The sequence below is a fragment of the Palaemon carinicauda genome, chromosome 2 (genome assembly GCF_036898095.1).
Source record: "Palaemon carinicauda isolate YSFRI2023 chromosome 2, ASM3689809v2, whole genome shotgun sequence".
NCBI classification, from domain to species: Eukaryota; Metazoa; Arthropoda; class Malacostraca; order Decapoda; family Palaemonidae; genus Palaemon; species Palaemon carinicauda.
Genome location: NC_090726.1, coordinates 159,059,240 through 159,076,799, shown reverse-complemented (window position 1 = coordinate 159,076,799; position 17,560 = coordinate 159,059,240). Strand labels below are relative to the sequence as shown.

The following is a 17,560-nucleotide window of genomic DNA, read 5'->3' as shown; positions in this document are numbered from 1 at the left end:
ACATTCCCTGCAGTCACGTGACATCGACCCTCCAACTTTAACTTCTGTTCATATACAAGTTGATGTAGCCTGTCAGGCTTTTCCTTCACGTCATTCTAAATATAAATCTCCTTCTCGCAAGACTTTAGATTTATCAGATGATGTGCCTTCTGAAGATGAAGTTGATGACCCCCTTTCAACTAATGTACCTTTGGGGATTCATTCAGAAGAGGAGGAACCTAGGGTTGTCCAACAATCCCTTGTTTAAAAAAAAAAAAAAAAATTATGAATTTCTTTAGGGAAATTTTGTCCTACTCATTTTTTAACGGCTGCTCCACGTTCTCCGCCGTTTGAGTTTACTCTTGGCATGACTTTCTTCGACTCCTACATATACGAAGTCAGTTCTCTCTCGTTCTTCCAAGAGAGCCATGCACTTACTGGGAGACTGGTTGGAATCCAGGAGAAGTTTAGGAAAGTCTGCTTTTGCTTTTCCTCCTCCTAAATTAGCTTCTCGCTCGAGCGTCTGGTGTGACACAGGAGAAGTTCTCGGCTTGGGAGTACCTGCCTCTGCCCAGGGAGACTTCTTAAGCCTAGTGGACTCTCCTCGTCGTCTAGCCATGAGACGCTCCAAGATTTTATGGTCTTCTTCAGAGCTAGACCATCTCCTGAAAGGAGTTTTTCGAGTGTTTGAAGTTTTTAATTTTTTGGATTGGTCCCTGGGAGCCTTAAGTAAGAAGGTCTCTCCAGCGGACAATGTATTGCTGTACAAATTATGTCATGCATGAACAAGGCCATAAGGGATGGCTCCAATGAACTGGCAGCCACGTTCACTGCAGGAGTACTTAAGATGTAAGTGCACTCAATGTGTTCATTGTCAAGACAAAGTTCACGATGAAGACTTCTAAATCTGTCTTGGCAGCAGTAAGGGAAGGCGACTGGATGGTCTCTCTCGACCTTCAGGATGCATACTTCCACATCCCGATTCATCCAAACTTTCAACAATATCTGAGGTTTGGGGACGGGAAAGTAGTGTACCAATTTAGAGCACTGTGCTTCGGCCTCAGTCCTGCTCCTCTTGTTTTTACAAGGCTCATGCAAAATGTAGCAAGCTTTCTACATTTTTCAGGGATCAGAGCCTCCCTTTATTTTGACGACTGGCTAATCAGGGCGTCGTCATTAAATCGCTGTCTGGAGAACCTCAAATGGACATAGACCTAACCAAGGAGCTAGGTCTCATAGTGAACGTAGAGAAGTCGTAACTTACTCCATCCCAGACTATTCTTTATTTGGGGATGGAGATACAGTGTCGAATTTTTTGGGCCTTTTCGTCTCCCACAAGAATGGAACAAGCTCTGTTAAAAGTCCGTCACTTACAAGAGAAAAACAGTTGCTCTGTAAGAGTTTGAACGAGCCTCGTGGGAACTCTTTCATCGCTGGAGCAGTTTATCTCTATGGGGAGACTCAACCTTTGCCCTCTCCAATTTCACCTAAACCATTGGAACAAGGAGAAGGGCTTAGAGAGTATCTCTATCCCAATCTCCAACTCAGTCAAGCCATGTCTGACTTGGTGGGACAGCAACGTCAGACTTCGAGAAGGTCTTTCGCTTGCAATCAAGAACCCACACCATGTGTTGTATTCAGATGCATCGGATTTGGGTTGGGGAGCGCCACTGGACAGTCTGGAATGCTCGGGTCTTTGGTCCACGGATCAGAAGAAACTCCATTTAAGGCAAGAAACATCTCTTTTTTGACGAGATTCGTGCAAGGAGAAATGAATGTCTTAGCGGACTGCCTCAGCAGAAGAGGACAAGTCATCTCCATGGAGTGGACGTTGCACAAGACTGTGTGCGAGAAGCTATGGATGACATGGGGTCAACCCACCATAGATCTTTTTGCGACTTCATTGACAAAGAGGCTCCCAACTTACTGCTCTCCAGTTCCAGATCCAGAGGCAGCCCACATAGACGCTTTCCTGCTGGACTGGTCTCACCTAGACATCTATGCCTTCCCACCATTCAAGATCCTAGACAAGGTTCTTCAGAAGTTCGCCTCTCACGAGGGGACCAGGTTGACGTTGGTTGCTCCCCTCTGGCCCGCGAGAGAGTGGTTCACAGAGGTACTTCTTTGGCTAGTAGACATTCCAAGAAGTCTACCGTTGCAGATGGATCTCCTGTCTCCTGCGTCAGCCTCACGTAAAGAGATTTCATCAAAGCCTCCCCGCGCTTCGTCTAACTGCCTTCAGACTATCGAAAGACTCTCTAGAGCTCGAGGGTTTTCGAAGGAGGCAGCTAGAGCAATCGCGAGGGCTAGAAGATCCTCTACCATCAGGATTTATCAGTCTAAATGGGAGGTATTTAGAGACTGGTGCAAGTCCTCCTCTATTTTTTCTTCCAGTACCTCTGTAGCGCAGATTGCAGATTTTCTGCTTTATCTGAGAAATGGTCGCTCCCTTTCTGCATCTACCATTAAAGGCTACAGAAGCATGTTAGCTTCTGTTTTTAGGCATAGAAATTTGGATCTATCTAATAACAAAGATCTTCAAGACCTTCTTAAGTCTTTCGAGACTTCCAAGGAGCGTCGTATTTCTACTCCTGCTTGAAACTTGGACGTGGTCCTGCAGTTCCTTATGTCAGACAGGTTTGAACCGTTAAATTCGGCCTCCCTGAAGGATCTTACCCTCAAGACACTTTTCTTGGTGAGCTTGGCTTCTGCGAAAAGGGTTAGTGAGATACATGCTTTTAGCAAGAATATCGGCTTCTCTGCTAATAAAGCAGTATGCTCTCTTCAGCTTGGTTTTTTGGCCAAAAATGAACTTCCGTCTCGTCCATGGCCTAAATCGTTTGAACTTCCCAGTCTATCTGAGATTGTTGGGAAGGAAGTTGAAAGAGTGCTGTGCCCCGTTAGAGCTCTTAAATTTCATTTATCTAGAACTAAACTGCTGCGAGGTTTTTCAGAGGCTTTATGGTGCTCCGTTAAAAAGCCCTCTTTGCCTATGTCGAAGAATGCGTTGTCTTATTTTATTAGACTATTGACTAGAGAGGCACACTCATTTAAGTGAGAAGGATCGTAATTTGCTTAAAGTTAAGGCTCATGAAGTTAGAGCGGTAGCAACTTCAGTAGCATTTAAACAAAATAGATCCCTTAGAAGTATTATGGACGCGACCTTTTGGAGAAGCAAGTCGGTGTTCGCTTCATATTACTTGAAAGATGTCCAGACTCTTTATGAGGACTGCTACACGTTGGGACCATTCGTAGCAGCGAGTGCAGTAGTGGGTGAAGGTTCTACCACTACATTCCCTTAATCCCAATATCCTTTTAATCTTCTCTTGAAATTTTTAATCTTGTTTTGGGTTGTACGGGAGACTAAGAAGTCTTTTGCAATTTTTTGATTTGGCGGGTGGTCAAAATATTGTTTCTTGAGAGCGCCCAGATTAAGGGTATTGATGAGGTCCTGTTGTAGGGGTGTTCACCCTGATTTTAACAGCTCCTAGAAGTCTTTCAGCATCCTGAGAGGATCGCTGGGCTTCATAAGGATAGCGGACTAATGAGTCAGAGTATTCATCAGAGTCAGCTTCCTTATCAGGTACCTATTCTTAAGTTTGTGTTTTGAATATTTGTCAAAAACTCTTGAGCATATACGCCTTTATTGTTTTAATACTGGTCTCTACCCACCACCATGGGTGTGAATCAGCTATATATATATTCACCGGCTAAGGTTAATATTTAAAAATGATATTTTCAATTCAAAATAAATTTTTGAATATACTTACCCGGTGAATATATATAATTAAAGGCCCTCCCTTCCTCCCCGATAGAGACCCTACGGACTGAGAAGAACTGAACTTATGGAGAAGTATATGCGGTATCTGGCCGATAGTCGGCGCTGGCGGGCACACCCGGCAGCCTTCATGGCGATCGCTCGCGAGTTTTTGGAATCTGTCGACCGTCGGAGACGTAAGCTATATATATATTCACCGGGTAAGTATATTCAAAAATTCTATTTTAAATTGAAAATATCATTTTATCTAATAATAACATTTAGGGTTTCACCATCCCATACTACTTCAACTGTCGGCTTTGCTTTGGCATCAGAGTCTGCAGCTTTTCTCTGGAAGAGGCTGTGTACACAAATCTTGCTACCCTGTAATGGAGGGTTAAAGCGTGACAATTTTTACTGATCAACCATTAACATAATCCATTTATATACACCAGGCATTAGTTAACGCTGAGTTTTAGGGTCTCGCTTTATGCAGAACCAATGCTAGTACAGTATGATGTTTTATACTAACTAATCTAAAGCTGAGTTTGATCTTGGTACTTTATTCTGAATGAGAGTTGCAAGCGTGATGTTTATACTGTACTGGAATCAGCGTTCCTGTAAGATCGTGTTTTAGCGTCTAGTTTTATTCAAGTATCGGCTTTAGTTTAATTTAACCATGTGTTTGGGCATTCATATAAAGTTATCCTTTGACATTTGCAGGGGTTAAGTAACAGAGACCATTGCAAAATGTGAAAAATTGCAAAAATTGGTATCCTAGAGTCAGATGACACGTCATCGCCCTACCTACTGATCGTCTAACACTTTAAATAATTTCTTATGATTTTCATTCAATGTTCTGTACTTTATATTATCATATTAATACAGTGCAACACTATACAAACTCCTATTTTTGGCCTCAGGCCATGTCTTCCTGATGGAAGGTTCCTTTAAGTAGCTTCCTAGGGTATATTTGACTACAGTGATATTCCAGAGAATTTACCTTTAGGCGCAAATATCCTTAAAATTTCTCTTAAGGATATAGCATAATATCAGGGGACGTATATCTTGATATGACACATAGCAATCTTCACCCCAAATAGCGTTTTCGCTTTGAGGGGGAAAGTGGCAAAAATAGAAGGGGAGCCGTTATCAAGGTACCCTTCCTCCGTTACTACCTTGAATATCTAGATGGTGCCATCGTCGCCGCCATGTTTATTCCTTTATCTGTAGCGGTTTCACTCGGTGATTTTCCCCGGTTGCTCTCTCGTTATTTTGGATTTATTGGATTTATAATGCAATCTCCAGCCTCTTCTGCTTGTGGAAAATTGAGTATTTGATCTTTACATTGTATAAATTTTAGCTCTTGCCTTGCAGTGAAATTAAGTTTAATTTAGAGCCAGAGCTGTTGCCTGAACCGAGGCGTCATGGGTGCTGTCGTTCGTAACCCATGAGTTATTTAGTTAGCTAGAACGACTTTCCCGGTATAAATAGCATGAATAACTATAGCTATTTAATCTTCACTGCCAGGAGTTAATTATATTATGCCGATTGTATTCATAATAGTTTCGGCGATTTAGGTAACCGAACCTTGCTTACGCTAGGCTTCCTAGCCTAGGCATTTTAGTTTACTGTACTTTCATGCATGATATAATAGACATTCCTAGTGTTATTAAAATTAAATGAAGCCATTTAGGCAATTTATACATGTGAGATACATTGATTGCATATAAAATCTCCTCTTCTGAGATAGTATACGAGAGAGTTTCGGTGATTAAGTTAGTCGATTCTCGCCTGCCATTAGGCTACTAGCCTAGTGGCTTTAGTATACTTTCATACATGTTCCCCAGTTACCCTCGTGTATCGTTTTATCAATTAAGGTGGGGATAGATATCTCCTAGGATTATTATATAAAGCGATACTCGTCTCCAGTGGAGATTTAAGGGTAATCCCTCCTTTCCTCTTGAGTGTAGCCTTTGGCTACAACCCTAGTTGGTCGTGCCTCGAGTTGTCATTCAGGCAGGACTAGGCTAGGGTTTTCTGTCCCTTCCCTTAGCTGCAGAGCAGATTTTGGGTTTCGGTCAGAACCTCAGAGTATTTAGTCGGCAGCTGGCCGGCAGGGTGAATAGTCATTCCCCTGTCGGACTACGCTGCCGGCATAGGAGGCTAGACTTCCCTAGACCGCACCTGAAGGGGTTATGTGATATTGCCACCTTCTCCCTGTGGTCTAGTAGACTAGTCCTGTGCTCGCAGACCCTAGGCTGAAGAATAGACATTCTTCTGCCGCCTAGGATGGCGCCGGCACTGGAACTCTGTTTCTCTTTTGTTAAGAGGAGGTGGCATGTTTGCTGCCGGCCCCTTAACTGTATTGGCAGACCCTGAAACAGAGTTTCTTGAAGGCGTGGATGGACTGGCAACCCTGTCGGCTCCTTCCACACTTCATACAGGACCCTCCCCCCCCCTGTCCTTTAGTGATGGCCTAGCCATTGCAACCCTTTGGCTGTTGTCCTACAATCTCACTGGTTGCCGGCAGGTTGTGGGGCTGGCAGGGGCTTCTGCTTGCAGTGGCCTACTAGTTCAGCTTTTCCTTATGGACGCAAGGCTCCGGGAAAGCTGTGCCGGCTGGCCCGGCTACCGGTAGGAGATCCCTTTACTTTAGAGTGTTCTTCAGGCCTCTCTTGGACTGCCATTCACAGACCTGTGGCCGGCAGAGACCGGAAATGCTTTGTGGGTGGGTGGAAGCCTGAACGATATATTCTCCCCTTCCATTTGAACCCTCATTCTGGAGGAAGGCAGTAAGACAGAACTCTTACATCATCCTTCACTCCTTGCTTTCTCTCTATCGGCTAGTGCCGCCGGGTACTAACCTAACCGGCAGCTGCCAGCCAGGTTAATGCTGCCGGCCACTACCCTAGAAACCTTGCCGGCTGGACTAGTGCGCCGGCAGCCGGCGAGCCGCCGGCACAAGTGACTTGGCTGGCAGATGCCAGCCGTGTTCATGCTACCGGCCACTACCCTGACCGGCAAGACGCTGGCTGGACTAGTGCGCTGGCAGCCGGTGAGCTGCCGGCCACCACCTCAGCCGGCAATGCGCCGGCTAACTGTGCCCCAGGTGCTAGCCTTGCCGGCAACATGCCGGCTAGAAACTACACTATATGACTATACAGTGGCCAGTATATTTGCAGTATAGATCATACTGCAAACAAAAAACTATAGTATAGAGTATACAGTAGTTAATTTTCCAACATACTATTGTTTAGACCATACTATATAAGGAAAGGAAAATTCTTTCCATATACTGATAGATGATCAGTTACAAATGACCCTCATTATTAAAACCGTTGGGAAGTCAGTGTTAAGTTATACAAGTCTATCCTTACAGGGTAGAACTCTTCCATTGGGGCTCCTGAATAGGATAACCCTAGGCTTTAATTTTGAGGGAGGTCACAGCAATTGGCAGGACAGGAAACACATGTATGTGTCTTTCCTAATTTGTTTCTAGCTTGTCTATCCTAAGCTATATGCAATAAAAATGCAAAATATTAATAATAATATTTATATAGTTTATCAGGTGAGATGAACTACCATATACTCATTTAGTTTTCCTTTCTTTACAGGAGGACCACCCTAAGTGTGCGCGAGTCTTCTGCAACGTTAGGAGCAGGACATCTGCGGCCACGAGGAGTGCAGGGCGCAATCCCTCTGTTCCATCACCAAGGGAACTCTCAAGTATTGGGACCCCCAGGTATGTAATGTATGCAAAGCCTTGGTTACTGAGGCCTTCGATGACTCCAAGACAACGGAGTCAAGGGATGCAGCACGGATAAGCTGCGCAGATGGGTCCATGGCTTCCAGAAGAATGCCACAGGGGCCTTACCTTCCGAATGAACGGATGCGGCCTATCTATTCCCTAAGGCAACTGCGGATGCCGTCATACCACAGCCTCAACCTGAGATCCCTTGCGTCCAGATTTCCATGGATATGGATGTCTCGGACGCGATGAAGGACATCCATCTAGATGAGAGGATGTCAGAGGTGTCGGAAGACACCGAGAAGGACCTTCTTGCGGAGGGTCAAGAAGAGGAGTCTACCTTGGCTCCCGAGACCGAAGAGGATGAAGTCGAATCGGTGTCCGTTTCGTCGGTTCCAGCCGCAGAACCAGTGCCATCTACGTCTTCTGCTCCTCCATCTGACGTAATGGGAAAAGCCCTGGCTAGTCTCATGACAATGATGGGGAGTCTTCGTAAGCAAAACGAAGAAAGGGAAGCTGCACTGAGGAAGGAGATACACCATCTCGCAGCGTCCGTGGGTCTCAAAAGAGACTCAATGTGAAGGATCTTCCTTCATGTTCTGAAATAAACCCTTGGAGGTATGCAGAGTACATGCCAATCACGACCGGGAAGATCTTTATTTCAGAGAAGCTGGGAGCCGTCCTCATTGAAGAGGTGTACTTTTGGCTCAGCTTTGAGTCTTACCCAGACTGCTTCGTCCGTCTGAAGGCAGAACCTGTGTCTAAGGAGGAGACAGAGCCGAAAGAGGTCATAGTTCCTGACCATGGAAAGGCTCAAGCTTTAATGGCTAGCTGAGTGAGAAACACCCTTCTTTTCTTGCTCCAGCTAGGATGAAGGCAGTAGAAGCTGGGAAACTTTGTCCTACACTTGTGGAGTGTAGACCTTTATCCCTAGCTCTGCCAATGGATGACAAAGACTGGAAGGAAATACATCTTACCTTCTCAGTTAGGAAGTTGGAGGCGGATATTGCTGGACGCCAGTTCAGTGAAAACCTCCCTAAGTTGTCTGACTTTCTCTTGCGTAGGGAGCAAGAGACAAAGGAAAGGCTTGCCGCATCTCTGTCCCTCCAATTACCTTGGAAGCAATGGCAAGTGATCATAGAACCCCAGACATGTTTATGGTCGTGGCCAAATCTCATTTGGCAACGCTGGTCAAGGACCTATATGGGTTTGTTAGGGCCAGAAGAGCATGTAGGGAGTTCGTGTTTGCTTCGGCTGTGGTGAAGCACGAACCCAGGAAGCTGATATCTTGCAATATCTGGGGAAAGGACCTTTTCCCGAGTGAAGTGGTCAAGGAAATCGACAAGGCTGCCATGGAGAACAGGAATCCTCTCCAAAAGTGGGGCATGTCGGCTAAGAGGAAGTCTTCCCCAGATGAGGGTCCCCAACCGAAGAGGAAGACAGAGAGACCAAGGTTGCCCTCTCGCCCTGCCAGACAACAACAGCAACTTCCGATGACCGTGGTTCCCCAGATGGTGGCACAACCCCAACCCACCTACCAGATGGTACCCCAGCAGATGGTGACCCAGTCACCAGCCTTTACTCCCACCTATGAGAGGCAGACCACTACCTTTCGCCCTAAAGGTAGAGGGTCAAATAGAGGTTCCTCTAGACGCCCCTCAAGAGGAAGAGGGGGTAGGGGAGGGCGCGGTCAAAGAGGCAAGTACTCCGGACAACCGAAGCAATGAGATGCTTCCGGTAGGAGGAAGACTCCTAATATTTCTGGATCGCTGGACCTTCGATCCTTGGGCCCACAGCCTAATCAAGAACGGACTAGGTTGGAGCTGGAGGACAGCTCCACCATCATTTCCTCAATTCTTCCAACACTCCACCCCCTTCCTGGAAGAATATACCTGAGAACTCTTGAGCAAACGGGTGATAAGGAGGGCAAAGTCCATCAAATTCCAAGGAAAGCTGTTTTGTGTTTCCAAGAAGGACTCAGACAAACTCAGAGTCATTCTGGACTTGTCGCCACTCAACAAGTTCATAGTAAACTACAAGTTCAAGATGTTGACCCTTCAACACATAAGGACCCTGCTGCCAAAACGGGCATACACAGTCTCCATAGACATGGCAGATGCCTATTGGCATATTCCAATTAATCGCCCACTCTCCTCCTACCTAGGATTCAGGCTACGGAAGAAGAAATACGTCTTCAGAGCCATGCCTGTCGGACTAAACATAGCCCCAAGGGTCTTTACAAAGCTTGCAGATGCAGTCGTTCAACAACTACGCCTAGAAGGTGTCCAGGTGATAGCTTACCTGGACGATTGGCTGGTGTGGGCAGCATCTGAGACGGAATGCATGCAAGCATCCAAGAAAGTGATCCAGTTCCTGGAACATCTGGGATTCAAGATCAACATCAAAAAGTCTCGACCATCTCCAGCTCAGGAGTTTCAATGGCTTAGAATACGTTGGAACTTACAGTCACACCATCTCTCCATTCCACCAAAGAAGAGGAGAGAGATAGTGGGATCTGTCAAGAGACTACTAAAATCCGACAGGATATCAAGACGCCAACAGGAGAGAGTGCTGGGCTGCCTTCAGTTTGCATCAGTGACAGACCCGGTGCTAAGAGCACAGCTAAAAGATGCATCAGGAGTCTGGAGAAGATACGCATCAAACGCTCGAAGAGATCTAGGAAGACCGATACCGACTCGACTACTATCACTTCTCAAGCCATGGTCAAAGGCCAAGAACCTGAAAAGGTCGGTGCCTTTGCAACCACCTCTACCTTCAGTCATCATCCACATGGACGCATCAAAGGAAGGATGGGGAGGTCACTCTCACCAACAGAAAGTCCAAGGGCCTTGGTCCTCTCTATTCAAGACCTTCCACATCAACATTTTGGAAGCCAAGGCAGTGTTTCTCATGCTGAAGAAGTTGTCCCCTCGCCATTCAGTCCACATAAGACTGATTCTAGACAGCGAGGTGATAGTGAGATGTTTTAATCGTCAAGGTTTGAGATCACCCCAAATTAACCAAGTGATGTTGGCCATCCTCCGCTTGGCAGAAAAGAAGAGATGGCACTTATCAGCAGTTCACCTTCCAGGGTTCCGCAATGTGACGGCGGACTCTCTATCCAGGCTCACGCCGATAGAGTCAGAATGGTCCCTAGACGCAGGATCATTCTCCTTCATCTTACGTCAAGTCCCAGAACTGCAGATCGACCTCTTCGCGATGAGCGACAACAAGAAGCTACCTCGTTATGTGGCCCCATACGAGGACCCTTTAGCAGAAGCGGTTGACGGACGTCATGTCCCTCGACTGGAACAGATGGACCAGGGTTTACCTGTTCCCTCCAACCAACCTTCTGTTGAAGGTCCTCAACAAGCTGAGATCCTTTCAAGGAACAGCAGCCCTAGTGGCTCCCAAGTGGCCGAAGAGCAATTGGTTCCCTCTAGTATTGGAATTGAAATTCATAGAACTTCAGATTTCAGGGGAGGACAGCTCTTTAAAGGAGAAACCTCGGGCTCAAGCTTATCCCCAAAACAACTAAGGGCGCAGATCACCTACTTCATTCGCAGAGCGGATCCTGACAGTACACCCGCAGGTCATGATCCTAGAAAAATTGCTTCGTCATTGAACTTCTTCCAATACAGTACATGGATTTCGACCGTCTTTGCTCGTATACTGGATGGAAGTCATCTAGAGTGTTCCTTAAACACTACGCGAAGCAAGTGCAAGAGTTGAAAAGGTATGTGGTGGCGGCAGGTAGTGTGCTAAAACCTGTCGCTTAGCGCTGCGAGGAACAGTGAATTGATTGGGACTGTTAAGTATTGGGTGTACGTGTTGACATCTCACAGTGCAACACGTTAAGTGAAGTGTCACCAAGGTGACACTATGGACTGTTCCAGTTATTAAAGATGAAGAAACATAGAGATAACACTTGTGCCATGTGTTCTTTACAGTGTGAAAAGACATTCATTCATAGAAATGCATATTAGTAAATTTATCAAATTTTCAGTTTGGCGGCATTAATTATCATTTCCTTTCAGGTAAAGCAAGTATTTCTAGTCTCGTCTGTATTTTATGTTTCTTTTGCATTCACTAGCATTTTATTATTACTATATAATGTATGTTGAATTACTATTTATTGATTACCAATAAATATTTGATTGGTATTTGCGTCTTATTTCGCCCCAAATTTGAATACAGTAGACCCCCGGGGTACGGCGTCCCCAGCTTACGTTTTTTTCACGTTACGGTGTGGAATATGATGTCTTTTCGTCCCCTCCTTACGACATTTTCCCCACTTTACGGCATCAAATTCCAAAATTCAAACTTGGCGGTTTTTACGCGTATGACTGTGCGAGTCACTCTCCTACCACCACGCTCATATATCACTGCATACGTCACTAAGAAGCTGGTCTGCTATTAGTCGCCGTCACGGCGTCACTAAGATGCCGATACACTATTGGCCGAAATCCCTCCTACAGTGCCTGAGAGAGATGCTGCCTCAGTCTCTCTCTTTGTAAATCGCGCGTTCAGTTCAGATTATTGTGTGCGTTTCGGAAAGACTTGATCTCGTGTGAGTGCTTGCGATATCGTATTTTTTGTGGATTTTAGTGCTTAATTCCAACTTTAATTCGTTAGCCATGGGTCCCAAGATTGCTAGTGATGTTAAAGGGAAAAGTGAGAAGATGATTACTAAGGAAACGAAGCTGGAGATATTAAAGAAATACGAAGAAGGCATGTGCATTGGGCTTGTTGTCGATGAGGCTGACGTCGATAACCTTATCAAGGAGCAAAGGGAGGAGCTTACAACTGAAGACTTGAAGGAGTTGAAGGCAATGCAGTTGACCATCATTCAAATAAGAACACAGCTCTAGTGGTGGCGAGGACGGGGGTGAGACTGAAAAAACGACATCGGCAGAAATAAGGGAAGCTATCGGTTGGTATGAAAACCTTACGAGATTCATTAAAAAGAAAACACCCAGAAAAACTTCACACAGGTCGTCTTCTGGAGAGTGTTAATGACAAGTGTATGAGTCATTTTAGAAATATTTTGAGGAGTCGTCAGAAACAGGCTTCTTTGGATAGATATTTCTCCAAAAGAGAAGTGTCAGAAAGCAAAGATGATAAGTGATTCTATTAAAAAAGCTAAGAAAGGAGTAATTCTTTAAGTTTAAACAAAAAAAATCATAAAAAAAATTCAAAGACAAAAATAATAAAGAAAAAAGCATTTTTAATTTTAAGTGTTCAATAGTAAGAATAAATTTATTATTAAGTGTACATAACATAATTAGCATTGATACGTTTTTATATCCACGGCCTCCTCCCCCCTCTGCCTCCACCCACTACCAGCTTAAGTCACGTCACTCCAAAGGTAAATAAAATTTAATTTTTCCTTTACAGTACAGTATATAATTTTTATTTATACGTATAATGTTATTTAATTATATACTGTACAGTACATGTATATTATATATAAGTATACTGTAGTACAGTGCTTACTATACTATTTTTGTTTCGTGGGGTTTTGCACGCATTAGCTATTCTATTGCCCGCCATACGACATTTTCACCATACGATACCAACTCGAGAACGGATTAATGTCGTATGGCGGGGTTTCTATTGTAAATAAAGATATGTGTGAGTATTATTTAATCCTTAATAATCTGCATATTAACATGTGAACAAAATAAATAACTTTGTTCTAACATGAATACAACCTTTCTCTGCCTATGCATACTTTGTTCCTACACGGGTACAAACTTGTATGATTTTGCACACAGCTAAGCCTGTATGCTCTGGATGCTATGGTGGGTGATATAAACCTTTGTTCTTATTGAGAATACAAACTTCGACTGGCTTTGTATACAGTGAGACCTGTATGCTCTTGTTGCTAGGGTTGTTCATGTGGGATATGCAAACCTCGAGACTTTTCCTGAGTCTGGTATGACTCTTCCCTGTAGGGGGCAGGAAGCACTAACATAGTTCATGATTAGAAGTAATGACGTATAATGGTAACGCCATATGTCTCTATGGTCTGAGTGACCAAGGAAATATTGTCTTGAGGTTAAGGCACATTTGGAAAATCCACAGATACAGTACTTTCTAAATAATGCTCTGGTAACCTTCCATCAGGACGACATGGCCTGAGCCCAAAAAACAGATTTTGAGCGAAGCGAAAAATCTATTTTTGGGTGAGATAGCCATGTCGTTCTGATGGACCCGCCCTCCTTTTTATAGAAAAGGCCTTGGCAGGATCCATCCCGAAACTACTATATCTGTAGCACCTTGCTCAACACTACAAGGAATAAACATGGCGGTGACGATGGCGCCATCTAGATACTCAAGGTAGTAACGGAGGAAGGGTACCTTGATAACGGCTCCCCTTCATTTTTTGCCACTTTCCCCCTCGAAGCGAAAACGCTATTCGGGGTGAAGATTCCTTAAGAGAAATTTTGAGGATATTCGTGCCAGGAGTTAGAATTCTGGAGACCTAAAGGTAAATTCTCTGGGAACATCACTGTAGTCAAATATACCCTAGGAAGCTACTTAAAGGAACCTTCCATCAGGACGACATGGCTATCTCACCCAAAAATAGATTTTTCGCTTCGCTCAAAATCCGTTTTTCACATCCTTTCCCTAAACTATTCTTTTAATAAACAATTCGTTGTCAGAATAAAGTAATATCACTTACCCATAACCAACATCTCTTTAGTCATAGCCTATTCAGTTTACCTGAACATTGGAAGCTCTTACATAAAATTAAGTAAAACGCACATCACTGAGAACTTCCAACAGTCGAGTAAAATATCCCGAGTAGTAACATTCAATCGCAACATAGAGTTGTGGTAGCCTATTGGAAACATCTCTGCCTGGCCATCTGCTGGAAGGGGGTTCTAGACTCACTCAAGCTTGATAGTTTCTTGTAGCGTCTACAACCTCACCATCCTTGTGAGCTGAAGATGGGGAGTCTATAGGTCTATGCTGAATCATCAGCAGCCATTGCTTGGCCCTCCTGGTCTTAGCTTGTATATATAAATCTTTAAAATCCACTAACTTAGTCTTCTTTAGAAGCTTCCCTGGATTGAAATCTAACTTTATTCCTTAAGAGTATTTGTTAAGTCCTCACATCAAAATATACAGTATAGGATCTAAGTCACATTATTGCCCATAACACAATACAATTCGAACACTTCAAACGTAAATGCATTTAAAACCAGTAGAAAACATCTCTGATTTAGCAAATGCTAACTAACACTTGCTTGGGTTCGATGAGTGAATTTAAATGACATGCCCATGTATCTATCATTGCCCTATGCTGCCGTATGCTTCAAAAGTTGAAAGTTGCAGCAAATTTTTTATATTGAACAGGCTGACATAAGTCTTTTTATAGTTTATATATGACATACTTGGTTTGATGTTGTTACTGTTTTTAAAATATTTTATTGTTAATTTTTTCTCATTCTTTATTTATTTCCTTATTTCCTATCCTCACTGGGCTATTTTTCCCTGCTGGAGCACTTAGGTCTATAGCATCTTGCTTTTCCAACTAGGGTTGTAGCTTGGCTAATAATAATAATAATAATAATAATAATAATAATAATAATAATAATAATAATAATAGATGCAATAAAATAGTAAGGGGGTGATGGCTATTAAATTGAGCTTTGTAGGAAGCAATATGAACCTCAGGTGAAATTCATAGAAAGGAGGCATGCAGAGTAAGAGCATCTTTAGCAGAGCAGCCATGGAACATACACTACAACAGGAGTGGAAGGTGATGACAGGGCTGTGGCAATTAATAGGAGAGGGTAGGGAGCTCAGATGGTCAATGCATATCAAGTGGTAACATTAAAATGGCTTAGTGTTGGAGATTACTGTATCCTCATAGGTCTGATCTACAGCCTGCACCAGCAACACTCTTCTTGTATCCAAGGCAGCTGGAGCAGAGACTAGGGAAGGCATAGTTGGGCAGAGCATAGTTCTCATCATAAAGAAAGACATGGGATACTGGTCAAAAGAAGCAGGTAACTGAATACCTCTTCCCAGACTGAGTGGAAGACAACTGACCTGACAAACATTCCTCCAGTGAAGGGGTGTATCATTTGAGGGAGAAGAAACAGCATTATATATTACCCCCTCTTCTGACATGTTGAGGCCCTGAGGGAAGAAGCATTGTGAGAACTAAAATATAGTCCAAAGACACATCTTTCTTGATGAAGGAGACCCACAGAGAAAAAAAAAAAACTATCCAGAGGCATGGCAGTAAGCAGACGAGTTAAGTAAGCATCATTGGGAGCCTTTGAGGGTTCTAATGTTTGTAGGTTTTCTTTTTAAAACTAGAGAGGAACCATGATTTTACCTTCCTATTGCTTCACCCATCACACGAATATTGTGGCGAGCACTGATACCCAGGCAAAACATAAATTGGAGATTTGGATCCTTATCTAAGAAGGGTACAAAACTACTACAAGGTCAGCTGAACAAACCAAGACATGTGAACTTAGGGATGGCAGGAGTGCAGGTCAGAGGAAATATAATAATGGCATATAGGACTAAATACAACCACATTCACAATGAACAACACTTGCTGTGTTCGTAAGCAGATTTGAACATCATACATTACAATTGCATAAATTGCCAAAAATTCTCCATCAGAAGAAATTTAGTACAATCATAAATGCAAAATTAGTTAAAATAACGGACTCAAAACTAGTGGGAATTGGTTAGTGTGGCATCTTTCAAAGCTTCATTAATGCAAAGCAAACATGAGGTAAGTATAATTCAGTCACTATCCTGTACATCCTATCTAGGAAATTCACCTCTGATACGACAAAAATAATCCCAGAATAAAATTTCAATAGATTAATAGAAATAAAAAACATTAGGTAATTCCACAGTGGGAGGGAAAAGCTCTGGTTCCCAGCTACACAGTACAAAGAAATTATGAAAGAAATAAAAAAACAAATAAAATAAGTAAATCACAGAGGAAATGTGTATTAAAAATGAATAATTATGACAGAAGACACCTTTGCAGACATTGTTATGAAAGGTAAACTGGGAAGGGGACATGGAGTAGATGTTCATGCTGCGGTCATGTAGTTGATTGACGAGCAGTCCATAGCCACATATAAGGTTGTGTGTATGTGTCCTAGGGGGCCACTTCAATGCTTATTCAAATATACTTTAACAACTAGGATTTCTTGCTTGGAATAAAAAAACATGGTACTTATAAAAAAGAAAAAAAAAAAACGTTTATCCTATTTAATTGTTAAAGTAAATTTTTTTTTATTAATTATATTTTTTTTTCTTTTTCAGAAGTGACAAAAGCTTATAAATGTTTAGAAAATGACAGTACGAGAGAGAAGTGTTTAGAGATTGTCGAAGAAGCTGAAGCTATTGTTTTAAAGAGAGTGAGTATTGCTAAATTTGTGTAAAGGGTGGGCAGTATTTTAATAAATATAATTTGTGTACATAAACTTATAATAAATAATATGGCCCAAAGTTATGATTCACGGAATCCCAGAAAAAAAATGCTGATTTAGAATCAAAAGATTCATAGGTTCTTTGTTTGTTAACTGTCTTTAGTAAAGTTAAGTTTCAAGGAAAAAACTTGTTTAAGGGGATGTATCTTTGATTATAATAGACTTTATAAATATTGTTTTCCTAAAATTTAAAGTTTCACAAGGTCCATACTTATAATGGTGTGAAACTCAATTTAGATATAATGGGTCAAGGTTCTATAAGCCAATTGTAATTTGTAGGATTTGTTATAGATATTTCATGGTATTAAGATTACCAGTTTGATCCATGCCTTTAAACAACTAGGAGGTTGTATTTAAAAAACTGAAACCCTAATTTACTGTATGAAAGCGTGAGTAATATAACTGTGCATCTAAGGAGAGTTTGTAACGGAATGAAGTACTTACCTTATATAGGGGTGGATTTTAATATTTGTAGGTATTAAACCCTAAAATTCACCCCCTGGAAATTGGGGTTTGTCTTATACAACTGATCTGAAAATCACACCTTTCATTCCAAGTGAAGTTTATTGGTAGGGTAGCCTTGACCTTGATACG

At 42.8% G+C, this 17,560-nt stretch overlaps 1 protein-coding gene and 1 long non-coding RNA gene across 2 annotated transcripts in view; one reads left to right on the top strand and one right to left on the bottom strand.

The window, feature by feature from the left end:
* Nucleotides 1–17,560, bottom strand: part of LOC137628288 (uncharacterized) — a 361,246-nt gene that overhangs the window by 32,267 nt on the left and 311,419 nt on the right. The gene's annotated exons all lie outside the window — the stretch shown is intronic.
* Nucleotides 1–17,560, top strand: part of LOC137628277 (dnaJ homolog subfamily C member 8) — a 274,911-nt gene that overhangs the window by 150,705 nt on the left and 106,646 nt on the right. Inside the window, exon 4 of the mRNA XM_068359443.1 lies at nucleotides 16,800–16,894. Within this exon, the coding sequence (XP_068215544.1) occupies nucleotides 16,800–16,894 (95 nt within the window). The remainder of the gene's footprint in view (nucleotides 1–16,799; nucleotides 16,895–17,560) is intronic.